General features: G+C 41.9%; 1 protein-coding gene across 1 annotated transcript in view; it reads right to left on the bottom strand.

Annotated features, from left to right (window-relative positions):
- Positions 1-1,137: 1,137 nt before the first annotated feature.
- PDZK1IP1 (PDZK1 interacting protein 1) overlaps positions 1,138-24,015 on the bottom strand; it is an 86,112-nt gene continuing 63,234 nt past the window's right edge. The window contains exons 2-4 of the mRNA XM_078671574.1: positions 16,060-16,180; positions 13,969-14,070; positions 1,138-7,450 (exon numbers count right to left, since the gene is read on the bottom strand). Coding sequence (XP_078527700.1) covers positions 7,378-7,450; positions 13,969-14,070; positions 16,060-16,180 — 296 coding nt within the window. The 3' untranslated portion in view covers positions 1,138-7,377. The remainder of the gene's footprint in view (positions 7,451-13,968; positions 14,071-16,059; positions 16,181-24,015) is intronic.

Here is a 24,015-nt window from a genome sequence, read left to right as displayed (position 1 = left end):
ATTGAGAAGGAAGCCATGGCATGTCGTTGGGGCGTAACGCATTTTAAATATTTTGAGTGGGGTTTACCATTTAAAGTCTGCATGGATCACAAGCCTTTAGTTCATTTATTTAAAGGAGGCAGAGGTTTGGAGGGTAGTGATACTCCCAGAATTTCCAGGTGGATGTTTTCCGTGCTTGAATACAACTTTGTGGTTGAGTACGTTAAAGGGTTAAGAAATGTTGTAGCTATTTGTCCAGAATGCCAATAGAAGAAGTTGATACTGATGTGGATGATGTGATTGAGTAGGTGTTTAAGGGTGGTAGTGAGGAAGCTGCTTTTAGTAAACAGGAATGGATGGGCGCTATGTCAAATGATGAAGTCTTGCAACGTGTAGTAAGATGTGTGTCGGAAGAATAGAATGAAAGTCTCATTGAGGATGTTGGCATTAGAAGTTACCTCATGTGGAAAGCGAATTAAGTGTGTGTGATGGGAGGTTAATGAGAAGGTGTCAGTTTGTGCCACCTGCTGGGCTAAGGAGTAAAATTGTGAGCATGGCCCATGAGGGGCACCTGGGAAGAAATATGACTAAACAATGGGTGCGACAGTCATATTGGTGGACGTGTATGATGGTGACATAGAGGATGTAGTGAAGGAATGCAGTGCATGTGCCCATGCTGATAAAACTAAGGTAGTTAGACAACCTCCTTTAGCATGTATGTCATTTCCCAAATGCCCATGGGAAAGAGTAGCAATAGATTTTTTGGGCCCAATCTCCAGACCTGGGTCACGTAACAAGTTCTTGATGGTTCTGGTCGATTACCATTCCAAATGGTTTGTGGTTGAAACCACAGAGTGTGTGAACACACAAAAGGTGATTGCATTTATGGAGAGAGTATTGAATGAAGGAATTCCAAATGTTTTGGTATCAGATAACGGTGTCCAACTAGTGACAAAGGAAATGCAAGAATTTCTATGCAAACTTGGAATCAATCATGAAAGAGTTGCTATGTTCAGGCCACAAGCGAATGGCTTAGTTGAAAGAATCAACCGCTTGTTAATGGAAAACATCCAATTGTCACTTTATAATGGATTGTCGTGGCGTGAGGGACTTAAGAAGTCAACTCGTCACCATTGTAAAGATACACTTTCACGCAGGTTGTGAATACAAGGTATCTTTATTGTACAGTAAGAGCAGGTACCTCCACCTCAGCTTAACAGCTATTAGCAATTACAATCCTTTTCAAAGAATAACATTCCAGCCTGGCAATAGGCTCAACATTCCATCATATGTAAGACAACTCCACACACTCACATTTTCCTATTTTCAAATCTGTCTGTAGAAAGGGACAAAATGTTCAAAACATATTTCTCATCCTCATGGCCTGTAACGGAATCTTGCTTGTGACTCAATGTGGTGCATTAGGGTAAAACTAAAGTAGATCTCTTATTACATCCCCAAACCTCACACAGGATTTGATTGCACTCTGAATACACACCACTAATACATTGTTGAACCTTTCCTCCTTGCTGTTAGATTGAGGGTGATTAAACAAAGTGTGTGTTTGACCCCGCATTTATCCCAAAACTGTTGGAGGAAATCAACAAAACACTGTTATCAGTCATGACTTCACTAGTAACACTTTCCCTGGCATAGACTTCTTGAAAAAAACATATGACACTAGTAGTGGTGGGTTCTGAAACACCCTTAATTTCAAAGCATCTAGAAAGATGGTCCACCATTACAATGAAATATCTCATATGATTGGGAATCAAGAAAGTCAACTGCTACTATCTACTGTAACCTGTCAGGACATTCCACAGAATACGCTATGGGACTCTATGTGACCATGTGCTTATAACTAAGATTACAATGTATACAGTCTTGAACCAGGCTTTCCATTTCTCCCTTCAATCCCAGGCGACCAGAAATTACTTTTAACTCTCCGTTTAGTGGCACTCTTTCCTAGGTGTCCAGCTTGAGCTATTTCCAGAATACTTTATCTTATACAAGTAGATGGAATTCATTTAGTAACTCTCACCAATAAACCTCCTTCCAATTAAGGATCAATATGGAATAACTGTAAAATTACAGGCAATTATTTGTCTTTAGGCCATCCAGAGAAAACAAAACTTACCACTTCACTTAACACCCCATTCTCCTCCATTATTTCATTCCATTCCTTCACATCATGACAAATCACACTATCTTCCACATTCACAATATTGCATTCCTCTGCATCTCATTCTGTGAAATCCTTCTGCAATCCACTGCTCACAGGTAATCAGGTTAAGAAATGAGCCCCAACATTTTTCCCATCTGCATTATACTCAACGCTCAAGTAACTTAGTGGATAATTTTGCCAATCTAGCCATAGCTGTCTTAATTTGTTCGCCTTGCAAAATGTCCATGAATGGTTTATCTGTTCTCAAGCAGAACCCTCTTTCCCGTACATAAGGTTTAAACAATCCACTTCCCAAAATACAAGTCAACATTTCAATTCTACATCCACCATCCTCCTTGATGAAAATCAATCATGACTTCTTTGGAACCAAGGACTGCACTCATGCCATATGCACTAGGGTCTAGAGCTACAAATGTTCAGGAACCTTCAACATATTGGTTTTAGTGCAGGAAAGGATTCTATACTTTGATTAACTAAACATTTTGCTGAAACACAGGAGTTCAGTTGAACTCACAATTCCTTTGAACAGGTTTCTGTACCACTCTTTGCAACTAGAACATGTTTTAAATTAATTTTGAGTAAACTCACACAAGCCTGAATGTAACTGATCTCTGCCATTAGAATGTGAAGCCTTTACAGTGCCAACCACCAAACCTGGTGTTGGTTTAATTCCCTCCCTCGAAAGGGTAAGTTTCAGATATTGTACCTCATTTACAAGACAAATACATGTGTCACACCTTAATGGACCACAATATTCTTATATTATCGTTAGAACTTTTCTGAGCAGTACATTGTGTTCAACTTCCATTTCAGCAATACCAGAATGTCGTATTGAAACACAACCATATTTTTTAAACCTTCCAACATTCAGGTCATGATCTTCTGCAATACAGAAACTACTGAGGCCAGTATAAACTGTATGCAACTATTAAGTGTCATAAAATCGGTAAAATGAGGGGATAAAACATCCAATTCCACCTGATGGGTTGCAGGAAGAAGACTTAACTTAGTGACCACGTGGACGGGCCTTCTTCCATGAGAAAGAGGAAAACTTTCCACCCAAAGAGCATTGTTGAGACTGTGTATATCAATGGAAAGACAAAATTCCTCTATTGTCTGTTTCGCTAACCCCATAGGGAAAACCCATCTTCTTGCATCTTCTGAAGGACTTTTGATAGCTCCCTCCCTTACACGTGTGGTATATCTCAGACTCTGTGTTTAACAGGAGTGCACACCTCCTTCAACCTAGTAGTGTGCATACAATTCTTGATTATTATCACCTTATTCACAAATAACTGACTTAATTGCTGCATGAGTTTTGATAAGATTTAATAAAGTCAGTGAGACTGGACACTTATTAACAAGTTTAATGACCACACCAAAATCAGGCTAATAATACCATCGCAAAACAATGATTCCCTTGTGAGAAATATACACTTTTCTATTTATATTCGTATCTTTAAACCCAGTCCCTGCCCAAAAATGGACAAAAGGTACATTTTACTATTTTACTATCTTAAAAGGGGGGGGCAACCACTTCTTGAGTCAATAAGAGCTTTTCAGAAAAACATGTTTTATAATTTTTGATAGAAATGCTCATGATTTCGGCACCGCAGACGTCCAATATTTGTATATCTATGCTTTCAATAGTGATCACAATATTAGGATCACTGTATGGCTTACGGTTTTGTACACTACCAACTTCCAACACATCAAGACCACCAGTTCACTCACTTTGTCCCCCAGAGATTGAGTTTCATCAGGAAGTTCTTCACCAGTAACACGCCTAACGTTAATATGTTTACCACCTCTACAAACCTTCCCAAATTAACCTACTCTATTATATCTCCAACATCCCTGCCCAAAGTTGGACTGTTCTTGGAATGTGACAAAAGTTAGGGAACCACACCTACAGCAGATAGTTTTGGATAACGTCATGTATAATTTCTACTTCTAAATCTAATGGCATTCGGTTTTGAATTCTGAAACATATTAGTAAGTACTAATTTAGCTATATGCACAGCTAGCTGTATACAATATGTTTAGTTGTTTGGCACCTCCTTGAGAAGACTCTATACTTTTAATTATGTCAACAGCTTTATCCAATAAAGGGTTTTTGCAGGCAAGAAGACTTACTTCAATTCTATTTGAATAATACTTACATAGTAATTGATCACAAATGAACTGAGGAGTTAATCATTCATACTCACAGTATGTAGCTATACCTTCACAGCTCTTATGTTATATTAGGGACATTTTTATAGCGCACGACTCACCCGGCAGCATCTCGGCGCTTACTTAGTGATAGGGCTGGCAGAGGAAGTCAGAGCCGGAGTGATTCATTAGTTAAAACAGGAAGGCTTTTAATTGTTTTCTGAAGATGCTGTAGGAAGTACATTCACGCAGGGCGATGGGCAGTAGGTTCCAGTAATGTGGGGCGAGGTATGAAAATGCCATTCCACCGGTACGACTGAGACGTATTCGGGGAACCTTTAGGAGTGGTAAGGAATTTGATCTGAGAGTTCAACCAGATACCTGTTTGATTAACTGATTTTGTAGATAGTGGGGGCCTTTGCCATTTAAGGCATTGTAGATGAGGCAGCAGATTTTAAAATTAGATTGCTTCCTTACTGGGAGCCAGTGAAGCTCTCGCAGCAAAGGGCCTAATGGAGAGCCTGCCGGGCGATTCAGAATCACTCTTGCTGCAGTATTTTGGATCACCTGCAGTTTGGCGAGCAGCGTCTTTCCTACTTCAGCCAACAGTGCATTTCCGTAGTCCAGGCGACTGATCATGATAGCCTGGACCACAGTTCTGCGATGTTTGATAGGCAGATAGGGCAGAATCTTGCGTAGAAGACGCAAGCTATAGTAGCAGGAGCTGGTGATGGCTGCAATATGATATTTCATAGATAAAGAATGATCTAGTTTTATTCCCAGGTTTTTCACAGACTGTTTTGGAGAGGGGGCAGTTCCAAGCTGGGATGGCCACCAGTCATCCGTCCAGATGGTTGATGCTTTCCCCATTAGCATAACCTCGGTCTTACTTGGGTTAAACTGGAGACAGTTCTCAGTCATCCAGTTCGAGATGGTTAGCATGCCTGCCGAGAAACTGATGTTCTCAGATTCTATATTGGAACCAATTGTAAACATAGGCTGAGTGTCGTTAGCATATGAATTTATCTCAAACCCAAATGGTTCTACAATTTTAGCCAAAGGGGCTATATAAACATTAAATAGTGTTGGGCTCAGGCAGGAGCCCTGGGGTACGCCCTTGTCCAAGCAAGTTTTCTTCGAGTAATAGGGTCCTAGCGTTATCGTTTGATGTCTGTCAGTTAAAAAGTTCTGCAGCCATTTTGGGTCTGTGCCCTGAATACCACAGGCATGGAGTCTCTCCACGAGCTTTGAGTGCGAGATGGTATCAAATGCCACGGAGAGATCCAGGAGGCTCAGACCTATTGATCTTCCGACGTCCACTACCTGCCTTAGGGAGTCAGTCACTGCCAGGATAGCGGTCTCAGTGCTAAAGCCTGGACGAATCCCTGATTGTGATGGATCCAGGAGGTTATTAGTCTCAAGATATGAGCTTAGCTGCCTGTTGATTGATGTTTCCAATTGTTTACCCAGCAGGGGTAGTAAAGATATTGGACGGTAATTACCGAGTACCTGAGGTTCTGCCGTTTTTTTTTTTATATAGATCGTACATAAGCTTCCTTCTTTAGGATGGGGATTATGCCTGATTGAATTGAGCAGTTAATTTTTTGAATTTCAGAGGCACAGCTAGGGGCTAGAAGGGCTGTATTCTGGGGGGGGGGGGGCAGAGGTTGCAAGGCGAGCCAGATTTAGCAGAGGATAGTAGATTAATAAACTCTTCTAACGTAATCTGTTTGTACTGCTTGAGGATATTAGTTGTCAGTGTACCTGGATCTCCTGGTCTAATGAGAGGTTCAAAGTTCTGGGACTTGGTATTTGTAAAGTTGGCATATAGCTGGTAAATTTTAACTTTTCATATGTGAGAGTAAATGCATTAATTTGCACCTTGTACCCTTGGATGATGCACAACTAAGTTTACTTTCAGGCCTTGGACTAGATCAGGCCCATAGATTGTAAAAAAAATTCTAATTATATGTGTGCAAAAGTACTGAGTTAACAAACGTTAACTTTTTATAAATATCTTACAATTAAAATTCCAACATTAATTTCATTTTTGAATCCGACCAAACGCATTTCCACTTAAATACACTCTATGTTATTTTATGATTTTCACACCAGTGGCAATATACTAGGGTATAAGTGGTAATGGGATTAGGTGTAGTTTGTAATTTTTGTACGTATATATGTATGTAAAGTCTAGATTTCTTGTGATGTACTAGCCCTGCTCATGATATTTCTTTGCAATCTATTCCTTAGCAAACAATTTTAGATAGTTATGCTTTCCAGCATGTAATTCAGCAGGTCTCAGTAAATTTTGTAATCCAAGCAGCTATCTTGCTTCTGCCAATTTATCACCGAAAGTGTGCTCTATAAGTGCTAAAAACATAACAATATGTGTATATTATCTACTGGAATGTGAATCTGAGGCTTGGGAAGATGTATGTTGAAGAGCAGCAAAAACACAGTTGTATTATCATGTGAGAGAGGTCAATGAGAATGAAGAACAGCTTTGATGATTTGCTCCTTTCCCATGGCGATACTTGGTAACTACTTCTGTTGTGGTCAATGCCCAGGACAGTGTTCCTGCTGAGCGGAGGACTGCGTTTTTCTGATGCAAGATAGTCATATCTGACAATCCTATACAAGCTTCCCTGAGGAAGACCAATATTTTCCATCATGAGGATGGACAATATTTTACATCATGACAGTGAAGCATTAGCTCAGTATAGAAAGCAAATCAGTTTCAAAAAATGTCTATAAACTTTATTTCTGTAAAGGCAGAAAATAAACATTCCACACAAAGCTGATTTTGTAACAAAACAGTAGACCACATTCCAGAAAAGTGGAAATTTATACTCGCAAATTCAATACCATGAATTGGTCATTTTCATCTTAAATGTACACACGTATAATAACACACATAGTTTCAATATGGATAATATAGAAATAATACATGTCAATAATATGACAGATCTGGATGTTGCTTCTAAGCATCGCTATTCCATCTTGCAAGAGAATTTGCTGGTACTCAGGTCCACAGTATGTGAAGGGTGAATGGTGGTTCACATAGGTGTTGTAATGACTGCAGCCTCTGGTTCAACCTCATTTTCATATGCATTTTCATGCTCTTTGGATCTGGAATGACATGAGATCAGGTCGGTATGCAGACCACAACACTTACTAACCCAAAGGAAAAATAAATGTTTATGAATCATTAACAGTGGGGGTCGTTCACAAACATCTCCTTCTGTATCTGTACTTCAACAGTCTTTCCTCTTAAGTGAGCCTAGAGTTATTACAAAAAAAGGTGCAGTAGGTAAATGATAACTCTGTGGGTTTTGGAGAGTAGTGGGATATGGAATGATCATGCTCTCTTCCGTGTTCTTCCCTCCATTTCTCATATGATCAAATTAATTGTTTCCTCTTTGACGTCACCAGACAGGCACTGTAAAGATACGGGCAGGCTTTTACTTCTCCCTGTCTTAATGGTAATGGCAATAATAAGAACATGTTTATTCTAACAGGTTTATCAAGTAATTGCCTTTTAGTGTAATTTGCAGTTAAAATGTTATATGGGATTTTCTGTCCTGATAGACATGTCTAACCTTTTAGTGCATTTAATCTGTGTATTGAAAGTAAAAATAAGTTACAGCACTCTATACTTGAAAAGTGTCCATGTAGTCAATTGTCATATAGCTCACATAACCAATACAATCTCTTTACTCATGCCCATGATATCATATAAAATTGTAAATGGGTAGGCATCAATTGAAAAAGACATGTTCCAGTAAGAGGTTATGTAGGTCCATGCAAAATGTAAATGATGCTTGAGGAAGGTCTGAAATTTTGATAATTTGGATAATCCTGAAATTATGCCATTACGCTGTCATGCCTCGGGACTCCCCTACACTGTCCCTTTAAGAAGTGTGCTATTTAAAGCACCGGGAAACAAGGAGCGACGCTTCACGTTCTTGCGTCAAGCTCCCCACGTTTCCGCATCCGTCCTAGTTTCCTGTGCCTGTCTTCCGTTGTAGCCTGGAGTTCCTGTTGCTTGCACTCTGCTGTTTTCCAGGCGTCTCTTTGGTGCATGTTTGCACGAGTGCTGCCGGTTCACGACTTTCGCCGTGAACTACATCCCGCTTTACTTGGAGTCCCGCCCGGCGGCCGGGCTTTGCTCCGCCATCCGGCTGGGCTCAAACACTCTGCGGGAGTCTTCCCCGCACCTTCCCTTGAGTCCCGCCCGGCGACCGGGCTTCGCTCCGCCATCCGGCAGGGCTCAGCCTTGAGTTTTCCTGTTAAAGGTGTTTCTACTGACAGCCGGGCTTGTCTCCGTTGTCTGGTAGGACGCCACCTTTTCTCCTCTCCCTGCAATACTTTACCTGGCAGCCGAGCTTGGTCTCCACTGCCTGGTGTTTGTTTTTACCCACATTCCTTCGTTTTTTCCCTTTAGGTAGATCAGTTAGGTTTTCCTACTGCTCGTCCCCTTTCATTCCCGCCCTCCGTATTTCCCCTTTCTGGATTCATTTATCCTGGTGTTCTCCGCCCTGCATTTGGAGGGATCCTTGCGTGGACCATTGTGGGTACTGCCTTCAGCTTCTCTACCGAGAATCACGGTAACAGCGCTTTTTGCGCTACTTTATATTTTTATTGAGTTTTGCATATTCACGAGTAATAGATGTTATGTTAATTTTCATAGTGGGTCAAGCCATCATAAGAAGAGTTGAGCTAAAGATTCTTTATAGACCACTCGCTAGTGAAGGATTCTTCAGGACTTCTACAAGACAACTGAAGTGAGAATTGTACCAATCACACAGTACTATCACTACCATATATTGTACATGTTCACTAACCCCTTATGTCATTCTTGCCACAGCTCCTGATGAAGTTCCTCATATAGGCGCTACATGTACATTCTACTACAAGATAGGAACCAGGGGTATGTGCTGTTGTTATTTGTAGGTTTCTTAGTGTGTTCTTTCAGTGTACAAATAGTTTGTTACTTACTTGCCTTTATTTGCAGCCCACCAGTTCTCCAGTTCATCAATTGACGTACCACACATAAAATCCAGAAGATCACCACCGAACATCACTATTTCCCTTCCCACCTTTCCTTGTTTTGTTTCCCTGTTTTCCCCTGGCGTGTCTCTCGTACTCTAGAGCTTGATAGAGTCGGAAAGCCGTAGGGGAAGGCTGTGGACTATTCTTCGGATTCCTGACGCTCCTGTGGAACCAACCTGCAATCCTTACATACTCAACATCAAATAATTACACCGCTGTTCACAGCAAAATTATAGTGCAGGCGCAGAGGAACAACGCGAAACCACCAGAGAGCAAGGGGGTGTTGTGGAAGGCAGTTGTGTTTTTCACAGTATTTTATAGTACAAAATACGTATGTTCAACAAACGTTGATGCAGGGACGTATTTCGCACTAAAATATAGCACTAAATAAAAGATTTTTTTATTTTACATAACTGTGTAATTTCATGGCATGTTCCTGAAATGTTGTGTAAGTATGTGAATGCAAACTCCATGAATTTCTCACACCCCTATTTATAAGTGAAAGAAAAGTTTAGATTTTGAATAAACTCTGGTTTCCACTGTCTTGGTGGAGACCCAGACAAGGTTGGAGAAGGTGTAGTAAATGGAACCATCCAGAACAGCCACCCTGATCTTGGGGTGTGGCCTTCTATTACAAATGAATCGGTCCTTCACAAAATGTTCTTTCTGCTCATCGTCATAGCGATATGGGATTGGGGCAATTTGATTTTCTTCATGGTGGCTGTGTTATAGCACTTTACCTCATGCCACTTAGTATGAGTTCTCTTGCTTTACCTCCACCCCTAATACTCTTCTTATTAATCTTCTTTTCTGAAGCCGACAGGCACATCTGTTTCAGCATGCCTTTGTAACACATTTCTTGTTTTAATTATATCTGACAAGAGGTGGCTATAATTGTTTCCCATGAGGTTTTATCCATACTAATATAATAAAGAGAGAGCCCAAACCTTTGAGGCGGGTAATCTCAGGAACCACAGCACCAATCACAACACCCAATACAGCGTTGGAAAGGGCAGTTGCAGCAGAAGGACATAGGCTATGCAGACGCCCACCATATACATTTAAAAGGTAAAAGAACCGTGCCAACAAAGTAGTCGCTTGTGGGCGTGTCTGCGTTGTGCTGTGGACTTGTGCTCGGGGGCGTGACAAATGCTGGGGGCGTGTAGTACGTTCCGCCCTTCGGGCTGGACTGTTCCCATGAGGCACAGGGTCAAGGCTGATTTGCATATGGCCATGTCTGAACTGGGGTGGTGTGGAGTGCAAAAAAACGATGGATTTAGGCCCAGATCTCTGTACTGGGGTGAATGTATGACATTGTTCTGCATTCTGTCCATCAGCTGTTATTTTTGCATTTGTCACCCCGAGTGGGATGGGTATGCTCAGACGTGAGTCCCATGCTCTCCACACCACTGGAGTCAAGCTGTTTTGGCTGAAAACGGCTGATAGCCAGAAACTGGTTCTAGGATGCTTGATTCTGGTGTAGGAAAGACATTGCCTGCCAGTTAGGGCTGGACTTTTCCCATGAGGCACAAGGTCAAGGTTGATTTGCATATGGCCATGTCTGAACTGGGGTGGTGTGGAGTGCAAAAAAATGATGGATTTAGGGCCAGATCTCTGTACTGGGTGGGGTGAATGTATGATATTGTTATGCATTCTGTCCATCAACTGCTGTTTTCACATTCCGCCCTTCATGCCATGTCTCATATCATGTGCTGTGGGCGTGTGCTGGGGGTGTGGGCGTGTGCGGACGCGGGATTACGGGGAAAAAAAAGCGAGCATTGTGCCAAATATTTCATTGCTTTTTCGTCCCAGGTTCTGTACATTCCAGCTCCAGGTGTCCACCCTGCTCCCTTTAAATACCCCTGCACCCCATAATCAAAACCCACCCTTACTCCTTAAAATACCCCAACACCCTTAAACACTAACCCATCTTAACCTATAAATATACCCTGTACCCCAAAACCCAAACCTATTCCTAAACCCTAAAAATACCCCTGTACCCCAAAACCCAAACCTACCCCTGAACCCTAAAATACCCCTGTACCCCAAAACCCAAACCTAGCACTGAACCCTTAAAATACCCCTGTACCCCAAAACCCAAACCTACCCCTGAACCCTAAAAATAACCCTGTACCCCAAAACCCAAACCTACCCCTGAACCATAAAATACCCCGGTACCCTAAAACCCAAACCTAGCCCTGAACCCTAAAAATACCCCTGTACCCCAAAACCTAGCCTTGACCCCTTAAAATACCCCTGTACCCCAAAACCCAAAACTACCCCTGAACCCTAAAAATACCCCTATACCCCAAAACCCAAACCTAGCCCTGAACCCTAAAAATACCCCTGTACCCCAAAACCCATACCTATCCCTAAACCCTAAAACTACCCCTGTACCCCATAACCCAAAACTATATCTGAACCCTTAACCGCATGCGTGCGGGCGGAATTCCGCCCGTACGCTGAGATTTACTCATTCGCATGTTACGTGACGAGCTGGGCTCGTCATCAGCGTAGCAGGAGGCTACCTCATGACGAGCCCAGCTCGTCATCAGCGTCGAAGGGGTTAAAATACCCAAACACCCCAAAACATATACCTCAGTACCCCAAAACATATACCCCTATACCCATACTTACCTTATCCAAACATTAAAAAAAATCATGCTTTTACCATTCATGCATTTACAACGAATTTTGTTGTAAATGTATGCGTGGTAAAAGCATATAAAATGTAATACCATGCGTTATAATGGCATTGCGGAGTCATGGTACTTTCATAATGAAAGTATGCGGAGTGATGGAATGCGGAAAGAAAGTTGCGTAATAATGGGTGTTTACCCTCCCCCGGTAAGTACATTGGTGGCACGGCGGCCCACATCTCCAGCAAAATACTCATATTTTTTCACCACCGATTTGAAAAATGCACAGGTCTCTCTCATTGATGGCCTGCACCGACATACACTTTTAGACACACCTCCCACCACAAGTTCTAGAATTGCGAACTTTAGAGCTGGGGAGCTACGTTTGAATCTCGGCATCAGCTCAACATCCTGTGATTCCAGGCAAATCGCTTTGTCTCCCCGTGCCTACCACAAATTTATGTGTTCTTCTGTAATGTAAATTGTGCTCATGCCATGTTGTCGAGTTCGCGCTATATAATATTGCAAGGAAAAATAAAGTAGGGAAACTCAAGTTCACACACTACTGAATGCGCACTCTTAAGTGCATCAGCAGTGCACTGTGAATCGGAGTCTTTCACAGGCCTGTCACAGTGAAGAAATGCTATCAAAACGAAATCCTACAAAGCAATATACTACTGGTCGGCAGCAATTCATTCCCGGACAACGTCGGGACGGGCTGCTAGTGATCTATAAAGAGATAGGAAAAGGTCAAAAGGGAGAGCAAAGGGACAGCAAATCTGGGCCCCAATTAATAAATGGAGGGAAGGGGTGGGTTAAGAATTTTCAGTGATGTTTGTTTTGGTGGAATGCGCAGGTTATATCCTTACACGAACCTTATCTCAGTCTGATCCCTACTCTTTTCTCATTATTTATTTATTTTTTTCTCCTTTTTTTTTTATCCTATCTGTATTTTTATTATACTTGCCTTCTATTTATGTATTTATGTATTGTGCAAACAAAGTTTGATTTGTAAAATTTACGGATTGTATATATGGTTTGCCCCAGGTCCGAATTTAAAGGAAACTGTCCTTCGGGGGAGATGGGTGGGGGGGGGGGTGGGGGGGTGGGGTTAAAATGTATGAACATTTTCAATAAATATTTTTTTTTTAAAAAGGAAAAGGTCAAATCCTCAATCTGCTTTTGGCTGTTGCAAGTATTATTCAGACACTGACTAGCCCGCATTAATTGTTTGCGTTGTTCTGTTATCTCCATGTGCCCTTTATGCTAGACAGTTGCCATTCCAGCTTTGGACAGTCCATTCTTTCATCAGTCCATCGATCCATCCATTCTAGAATGTCTAGCAACCTATTTGTCTATAACTGATTTCCTATATGTTGGTGTGTCACTTTATATTTCTGTCAGTGACATGGACCCATGCAGTCATGTTCCCATCTATCTATTCACTCAACCAGCAGTGACTCTAAACTGCACAGAGATCTCCCCTCATGAGTCCTTAACATATAACTAGTCACCCTTGTTTGAAACTCAGGGTCTTATTCACAAAGGGCTTTCACACTTGTGGCAGAGGTCCCACAGTCACGGGCAGCTTTAGGGCTGTGCCACTGGTGCAGCCAAACTGGCGCTGGCATGTAGAGGGGCGCTGACCTCCAGGGGGGGTTCTCTGCTTAGCATTAGCTTATGATTGGAGAGATGGGGGCACTTTTGCCTGGTGGAAGTGAGAGAAACTAAGAAGGTGATCATGGGGTGTGGGGGCGCCAAGAATGATTGTCGCACCGGGCACCACCAGGGCTAAAGCAGGCCCTGCCCAAAGTCATGGAGGGGTCCCGCATTTGGGGAGGATCTCCGCTATGAGAATTCTGACTGCGTAGATTCCTCCACAATAGCGGAACCTCCCCCACATGTGCCGAAGCCCTTTGTGAATCACGCTCTCAGTTCACCAACTTAAGCACAAACCTGAATTGAACAATCGTTGAGTATCGTCCTTCGGTGCCATTGGACATCACTTCATCGTTTCCTGTGGCCTTTCTTTCGGACATCACTGGAAGCTCATTCGCTCTAAAGAAGATAAAGTGGGAAATATAGGTACAGATGATGTTTACAAATGGGTGTATTGGCATCTGAAAGGTGAACTCAGATTTTACAGATTACTCATCATGAATACATTGAGGTTATTTTAAGCCTTCTAAAATACTCCAATAAAACCTTTTTACAGCAACAGCAATCTATTTCTATGGCCGTCTTTGATTTAGCAGCTTTATTTACAATCAGAGCTCCGGAATTATGTGATTCCACGGCTGCAGCGTTTTCAACATAATTATGCCACATAATCTATCTTGTTCTGCGTAATTAGCAGGATTCACAACACATGTTCTACTTCAATCTGATCAAACGGTACTAAAACCAGCATCAAGGTGTGCCTGTGTGAAAGGGTAGTAGACCCTTTGCAAAGGTCAACTAATAACACTGTTGTTGAAGATCGTAGTATTTAGGTGTTAAAAAGAGGTGCTATTTAGACCCGTCAGTATATAGTGGCAAAATATCGAGAACTTTCTGCTACTGACTGAGGTGCATTATGCTGCATAATTTTGTTAACCCTGCTACATAATTTAGCCCTGCATTTCCGCATAAATCCAGTGGTCCTGACTCGAGGTGCGGATTGTCTTCCTCTAATGGAGAAATGAATGACATTTGTAAGACCACAAACATAAAATATTAACCAGCGAATGATGTGATTCTGCTCATAAAACATTCGATTTATGTATGTATGCAGGCAGCAGTATTTATTTAGAGCAAAGGTAGCTTGGAAGAAACTTTGTGCAAGGTAGTTTGGAGCAGTATACATCATGTAGTAGTCACTCAGTACAGGTGAGGCATGCATACTTGGTGATCACAGTCCACCAACCAAACTTCTAACAAGAATCGCCAGGCAAAAAATACAACCAAACTCATTAGCAGGCATCATAATGCCCTACCTCTCAGCAATTTACTGCAGTAGACACTATAACACAGCTCCAAAACACAAGGAAACATAAGAAAAAGTACACTATGGAACTTCAAGTCGACACACAAGACAGATGCATCAACCACAAAAACGCCCATAATTCAAACTCACTAGCCAAGACTCACATGGTGAGTTAACATAATTTTTTAAGTCTTAAATGCTGTGCTACAGAAATCTCATATCAAAAATGCTTCTGACCAAATTATAAACAAGGTTAATATAAATATATTTAAGTGTAAGTGTGTTATCCTTACCTTCCCATATACGGAGCTTGACAATGTACAGGACTCTCAGATAAGTAATTGTGGTGTTAACTTTAGGAAATCTATTCTAATGAATATGCCCTTAGACCCACAATATTTGGTTTGTCGATATTTTCGCAACATCTTGTACCGGGATACTTTTGTAGACAACATTTTTACATACATCCACTCCACATAGATCACAGACATGTAGAACACAATAGATAGTACACCACACACATATTGAACAAAACCTAGACATCCTTCATATTTGGCAACAGCATGCACAGAATAGTTCCATTTGTTGGACAACTGGCTCACCTATCAATCTGGGAGAGGTTTAAAGAATTGGTAAAGCTCTTTAGTAGAGCTCTGTTGCTCTCCAACAGTGAATGATTGAAAGACAACTCAGTGAACCAATACTGACTCCCTACAGCTACCACATTCTAAATAGAGAATGACATAAAAAGCAGGGGGAGATAAACAGTATCTTAGTTGAAAGCTTTTTCTGAATCCGAGCTAAACTCAATTAGGCCAACAAGTGAACTTTTAACTAAAGTTACTCATCACAGAATTGGCTGAGATTTAAACCTACAGATGGAATTTAGTAAACATACTACATATTTTCTTTGGAAATACTTGTTGGTAGTATATTTAAAAGTAGCCATACATGGCAGTAATGGGTGAAAAGTGTCTCCTGTGGGTGGTTCTTCTGCAGATGAGCAATAATTTTAATTTGGAGAGCCACAAAGATTTCACTGCTTAGTGCAGAAACAAAACAAAAGGAAGTCGACAACTTACTGGCTCTTCCCACACCAGATCCTGTTTATCACAAAGACGATGAGTACAAGGAAGAGGAACACGGACACAGCAATGATCCCCGTCAGCCACTGCGGGAAGGTCCTTACGTAGGCGCCTGTCCCTAAGGAAAGAAAGGGTGGGAGTTGTACGTCATGCAAGTCAGCCGTGTGATGAAAATTGCGTGAATATCTGAAATATGGGTAATGTATATTATCAAATATATAGGACAAAGAACATTGAATTCAGAGCATGCACATTATTAGAACAAAAAAGACCTTTAATACAAGGACTTATTTAACAAGCATTGGCAATGCTAGTAGGTACGGCTTATGATAAAAGCGCCATTTGTGTCACTGATAGGTGTAGACACGTAATACATCATTATAAACGCACTCTATTACTCAACTTTGCACTCATGCATCCATTCATCAATCCACTGACAAATCCTTCCAGTCACCATCTGACACAACCAAAATTAAAATGCACACAAACTATAAAACATATACAAGGAAACTAAAATAATAGAAGAAGAAAAAATTAAACATGCTGCCTCCTAAACACGGTGGAATGTTTGCAACTTAAAATAGCAGCGGGTGCGCATTTTACAAAGGTATTGTATATAGTCTGTTATTGTTTTAAAGTTCAAGCATTGTCATCACATTTAAAACCAACGTATTGGCTATCTTGGAATGGTAAAGCAATGATACACTATGGACAATAGCGTTCAATAATGATCTCCTGGTTCGTAAGACATGGCCACGTGGAATGTGTATGTGAAATGAGCATAAGCAACCCATTTACACTGACAGAAGAGCTTTAGTGCCCTCTAAATAAAGATTAACATAAAAAGAGGCGAAATAAAAAAATAATAAGGGAACTGAAAAAGGTGAAAATTAAAAACTAAAGGACCAGATAACCAGCTCTGACATTGAAGCACACTAACTTTCAGGTGAATGTACATAGTTGACAAAAATGCCATCATTCACAGGGCATAAGAGCCAAAGACTGTTGCAGACTGAACCATAACCCCATGCGGTTCAATGTCATGGATTGAAGCAGTGTGTAAATGACACTCAGACAGACCAATGGCAGAACAGAGTGGGCCCAAAAGGGCCTCTTTATATAGTTGTGGATAAACCTTTGTATATAAGGATACATGTACTATTTAGTTTCTTTTGTTTATTACAGGATCCTGCAGACATGGAAGAAGATATTCTAGCAGACTTTTTACAGTGCAACTCTTCATCCCCTCAGGTTTGTCAGAGGCAGTAACCAACGCCAAAATCTTTCCTACAAAAGGTAATTTGACATTGTGTGTAACAAAAATACCTATCTGTCGCTTTAGTACTGGGAAATAACAATCCACCCTTAAATGCCTGTTGATTTTAACAAATGCTTACCACAATCAATATGCAAAACTTAATGTGTTTCTCATAACTTTTCAGCACTACAATATCCTTCTGGGTATTAATGCGCTCTACAAATCTGCATAACATAATAAATTCAGGTCTGTGTACATAATAAAAAAAACACTAAAAAGGCACCAAATCATAGCTCACCACATCAATGCCGTATCCCTGAACACTTCCTATTAGAAAAATTCAGGTCTGTGTGTGCACACAACATCAGCACCTGCTGCCAAGATGCACCTAAGAACAAGGCCATTTCAAATAGAAACACAGTAAAGGTGCACCACAAGTAATAACAATATGAACACATTTCCATATCCAAGGTATATGCAATTCTTATTTTTTATTCTTATCATTCTGGTAAAAAATAGATATACGTCGCCAATTTTACAGCAGAAACAGCCAACACATTTCGTCCATGGCAATGGACTTCTTTAGAGCACAGATATATTCAAAGGTAATATCATAAGGTGAATTTCATACATAAGACAACGGTCATCATCTGAGACGCATGCAGGTACGGATAAGCAAATTGTCGACCTCTAATAAAAACAGACAATGTGGCATATGGTAACATCCACAAGCATTACAGTAAGGGCATTCGGTATAATCTCCGGACATCCAACTGAAAATAAATTGTTGAATGTCAAAAATGGCAAGCAAGTGTCCGGTACTGTGTGTACCAGATCCATAAAAAATCAGACCAGTGGCAAAAATGTTTCCTAGTGAACCAGTCATAGCTGTTATCGATGGCTTAAAGCCATAACCCACTGAGGCCTCTACACGGTACTGAGCATTAGCTTTCCACACAAGGCAAACATCAGGCATGCAGTCATAAAGTGACACAATATACAAAATTATTGTTGGCGTAGCAAAATACTATCTTTCATAAGACACCTAATTAGGATTCTGATAGTACAAATCGTCTATACTCATGGTTTGTCTGAGGGTAAAAAGCCCCAAAGGTCTTGCCTACTATGGTAAACTGTGAGATTCAATGTGACAAAAAACCTTTTGTAGGCTTTAGTACAGCGTCATAACAATCTACCTGTAACTATTGACTTTAGCTTAGGCTTTTCACAATGAAAATTCTGGCATATTGCGTTTATCATAACTTTTCATTATAAACATTGGGCCTATAACCTTAATTATTGGTTTGTCACCATAACCACCTCATACCTATCGTGTTTGTTCGTAAACCTTCTGATAGGGTAACCATTAGGTATACCTCAATAAAATTACAAATAGGTACAATATTCAGTTGTCAAAACAATAATATAATCCCTGCTCATAGAGCCTAATAAGGATTAACATAGTGCAAATCCCCTATTCCCATGGTTTGTTCAGGTGGGTAACCAGTACCAAAACCCGTGCCGCCTACAGAAAACTGCACAATTCCATGTAAGAAAATGTCTGCCTACACACTTTAGCACAGTCTAATAACAATCCACCAATAAAAGCTACTTACTTTAAAACACATATTTTTCACAATAAGTAAATCCTACTTTCTTTGTCATAACATTTCATTATATACAGATTACACCTAAGGAATCTGGCATAACCTTGCCCAGTGAACTGATAAGGCCTCTGGCCTTTACCAATGGATTGGCATTATATACAACCCAGACCCACAGATGTGTGCAGAAGCAGTGAGATTTACACGTAACCAAATACCTTGCTATGGGACATTGCACTATTAAAAACGTACTGGCTTTACCATATTCTTATCGCAGTAAATAAGCCATGCCCACTGCCTTTGTAATACCTTTTCCTAATAAACAGGCCAAACCTATGGCATCAGGTATAACATTTCACTGCACACCAATCAAGCCTATAGCTCTTATCTTAGGCTTGACACCATAACCAACTCGGACCTGCTGTACTAAGTGTATGCTTTCCCACAAGGCACCCATCAAGCATACAGTCATGAAATTGCAAATGTATACAAAATTAAACCTGGCAAAGTGAAATAGTATCTCTCCTAAAAGGACTTAATAAGGATTTTTACAGTGCAAATTTTCTACACTCATGATGTGTCACAGGATGTAGCCAACACCAAAACCCTTGCTATGAGATGCCATGTAAAAAAAAGCTATCTGTAGGCTTTAATTCAGAGTGATAATAAGCCAGCCTTAAATGCCTATTGTTTCAACATATGGTTTGCACAAACAGTATGTCAGGTTATTGCCTTTATTGTAAAGTTTCATAATAAACGAACAGGCATATAGCTTTTAACAGTGGTGTGTGTTTTCAATTAAAATACAATGTAACAGTTATTAAAAAATCGACATCAGAAAGGGTGTTTTGGCCCTACCAGGATTTGACAGTGTGAGCTACTCATCTTGCACAGATCTCATCAGCTAGTATTTGACTCACTTACATTTCTTGTCGGCTATATCTGACTACAAATGTTCTCAAAATGACACCCTGGGCCAAATAATAATTCAGAATGTGAAAACTGAAAAGCAGGCATCATTATCAATTAGTTTATAAAGTTAATAAGTACATAAAATAAACTCTAGTTGACAACTCAGCTAATGCCCCGGTTACTTACCTGTAAACTTCATTACTCGGAGCCCTAGTCTTCCTTGCCACATAAATTCACGCATGAGCTTTAGGCTCCTTCTGAAACTCCAAGTAAAACATTAGCCTATTAGTCTCCTATCCCTCCAATATGGCCCCCATCTCTATCAACCAATGTGATAAAAGGGATAAAAAGAGGCATCAAACACCAAAAAGACCGACAACCAAAGCCACAGAAACATGAAGCCCCTAAACAAGGGCCCGGAGTGATGGGAAACTATACTGTAGCGAGGAAGACTAGGACTCATAGTAATGAACATTACTGGTAAGTAACCGGGGCATTACCTCCTCGTCCATCTTCCTTGCCACAGTAATTCAAACATGAGCAGAAGCCAAAGTCACATTGACTTCCAGGAGAACAGAGGACAGCCAATGCATAGAAATGATAACAACATAATGTTTAATAACACACAACATGGGAACTGAAACAGAACCTCAAGAAGCAACAGAACCCAGAACAGAAGTAGCAAAAGCAACTGAAGCAGCACCCCAACCTGAAGTCGGTAATGTGCCATACAGGTATGAGGAGAAGACCAAGTGGCCACCCTGCAGATCTCCTCCATGGACACCCTTTGGAACGCAGCTCAAGAAGGGAGGGCTTCAAGCCCTGTGTAGCCAAGCCAAAAGTGACAAACACACTGTCCACCTTACAGAAAGGAGCAGTCCATGACAAGTACACTAACAAAGCACACTTCACATCCAAAAGATGCAACTGAGACTCCTCCTCAATCAGATCGGGAAAACAGGAAGAACCACCTCCACAGACCTATGAAAAATGGAGGCCGCCTTAGGCACAAAAGTGGTGTGAGTTCTCAACACCACCCTATTCTCCAAAAACCTAGAAAAACAGCGCAGATCTAAAGATAGACCCTGATGTCTGGCATAAGCAATCACCATCAAAAACATGACCTTCACGGTCAAAAACCTCAATTCCACAGAGGCTCGAAGGGTGCCCTCTGCAAGGCCCTCAACACCAACAGAAGATCCCACGGAAGGGGTGACAACATCGGTCTAGGGCACTGTAAAGCCACAGACCTCAACAAGTGAGCCACCAAAGGCTCAATAACACTAAAAAGAGGACCCCGGGAATGCCCGAAATTTCAGCCCATTGTGCCTGGAGAGTAGAATGGGCCAACCCCAGATCAAAGGATGTATGACGTTACAACGCATACTTTTACATCGCATGCCTTTACAACGCGGTTTTTACATCGCATACCATTACAACGCATAATGCTTTTAGGCGCTGGATAGTGATTTATTTAATTTACTATTCCAACTCCAGTCCCCGTGGATAGTAGGGAAGGTGTTGGATAGTATATTAAATACATTCCCTATCCTAGAGCGCCCCCCAGCGCTATGCGTTGTAATGGTTTGCGTTGTAAAAGTTTTGTTGTAATGGATGTTTCCCAGATCAAAACCTTCTGTTAATAAATCCAGAACATGAACCAGATCCACCTCGTCAACAGACAAACCAGGGCACAGAAACCAACCAGAAAAAGTGGCCCAATGCTTAAGCCTTCAAGGTAGAAGGAAGCTGAGACTGCTGGATGAAGCCAGCCACCAACTATAACAATCCCTCTGCATCAAAGACTGCTGCTCAAGAGCCAAGCCTGAAGATTCATCGATTGGAACACCGGAAAGGGAACCAGGGACAAGGGATATGGATGAAATGGAATCGCCCAGCCCGGGTGCACCGGCAACTCAAAAACTGGAGAAAACCACGTGTGGCGTTGCCATACCGGAACCACCAGAAGCAACAAAGCACCAATCCTCCTTATTTTCTGAAAAAACTCCGGCTGACATCTCCGGAGCCGGAAGTTTGCGATTCTCAGTATACTTCTTAACCATATCCTCTAAAGGAGGGCCAAAGAGCTTCGTCAGTGAGAAAGGAATTTTCATCAACAATCCCTTCTGATTCGCATCCTCCTTCCAAGAACGTAACCACATCTGGTGGCGAGCCAGCCATCGAGGTAGCCACCCCCAATGAATCAAAATAATTGTCAGCACCTGCTGCTCTATCAGAGCGAGGGTGGGCGAAATGTCTTCAGCCTGGTCCATCAACTAAGTCCTTCAGTAAAGACTGAATAGTATTTGAAGAATAGACCGCAGCCATTTAGCAAAATTGGAAACTGCAAAAGTCAATTTTACAGCCGCATCCACCTTCTTATCAATATGGTCTGCCAGAGAAGCATAATCCGAAATAATAGCACCCTGTGAAGCCATCCCAGCCATCAATTAATCCACGTTCACAGAAGTAGGGAATTTGTCCGTGAAGTTCAGCAAAGGATAGCCTTTTACCAAAAAATGGGGAAACCCTTGCTTATCAACATCCTTCCATTTAGATTCCAAAACCCTCATAACCGAAGAATGAATAGGTAAGGATTTCGGTTCCTTCTTCTGGTACTGGGAAATAAAATCTGTGTCATCCTCAGACACCCTGCTTCAGGAAACAACATATTAGACCAAATGTGCTGAAGGACCGCCCTCAATTCAGAACCCTGCACATAAAAACTTTTACGCTCCATGTCCTCCTGCCCATCAGTCTCATGCGAGGGACCAGGATCCACCCCCAACTTCTTAGAAGAAGGAACAGTCTCCCCATCCTAGAATGCAGCAGCCACAGCAGCCTGTATAATTTGCTGAATGAGAACCAAAGAAGGAAGAGGCTCTGACGCCCCACCACCTCCATATTATGGGACTTTTCAAGTTCCTTGCCACCCGACTCCATCATGTAGCACAGCACCAGTACGGCCAAACACACCAATAAATATAACAAATGAACCGGCAATCCCATAACACTGAAAACACGCCAGTTGCCTTGGGAACATGCAAAAAATGCTGAGCGGCGGCCTCTGGCACGTCCAGCAAGCTATCACCCCAGCTGGAAGCCATAAATAAAACCCAGGATCGCCCACAAAAAGGAACTCCGGCCTGTACAACTGCCACACCCACACTCTAAAGCGAGTGAAAGCAACAGAACGAGAGACAAGGACAACCCCCAAACTCCCTGTAGGCTGTGATCAGGAACCCAGGGAAGGCCGGAAATGTTGGTAACTGGCCTACCCTCACAACCGGCCCACAAACAGCATGTCCGCACACTAGCAAGTGCTCTACAGCAGGACAAGGCCGGTAGAGTACGGGCGAATTGAACACAGCAGGCAGCCCTTTTACGAACAAGGCCATAACTGTGCTCCCTGAGAGTCCGATTCAGCAGGATCGCTGATCACAGAAAGAGTGAATGACAATAAAAACCAAAATAAGAGGTCACCCCGGCATGGTCAGCCCACCTCGACCCAAGGGATACTAGAGTACGCTAAAGCAGGTCCTCTATCCCACTTACCATACAATCAATCAATCAATCATTTGTAAAGTGCACTACATAACCACCAGGGTCTCAAGGCATGGGGGGGGGGGGGGCGCTACTGATCGAACAGCCAGGTCTTGAGTATCCCCCTGAAGGTCAGCAGGTCTTGGGTCTGTCGTAGGGTCAGTGGAAGTGTTTCCATGTCTTGGCGGCGAGGTGGGAGAAGGATCTCCCACCTGTGGTTGTTCTTCGGATGCGCGAGACGGTGGCGAGTGAGAGGTCGGCGGTGAGTAGCTGGCGGTTGGGGATGTAGAAGGAGAGCCGTCTGTTGAGGTAGGCTGGGCCGGTCTTGTGGAGTGCCTTGTGTGCGTGGGTAGGGAGCTTGAAGGATATCCTCTTGTTGACGGGGAGCCAGTGCAGGTTTCTCAGGTGAGGGGTGATGTGTCCATGGCGCGGTTTGTCGAGGATCAGTCGTGCCAAGGCGTTTTGGATCTGTTGTAGTCGTTTGATGAGCTTGGTCATTATTGGCCACTATTGGAGTAGAGCAGAAACAAAAAACAGGTATTTTTGGTGGATGGTGCCTCCTTGTATCTCATTGGTTGATAGAGGAGGGGGCCATGTTGGGGGGATGGGAGACTAGTAAACTAACTTTTTAATTGA

This window comes from Lissotriton helveticus, chromosome 1_2, assembly GCF_964261635.1.
Source record: "Lissotriton helveticus chromosome 1_2, aLisHel1.1, whole genome shotgun sequence".
Lineage (NCBI taxonomy): Eukaryota > Metazoa > Chordata > Amphibia > Caudata > Salamandridae > Lissotriton > Lissotriton helveticus.
This window is presented reverse-complemented; position numbering and strand designations above follow the sequence as displayed.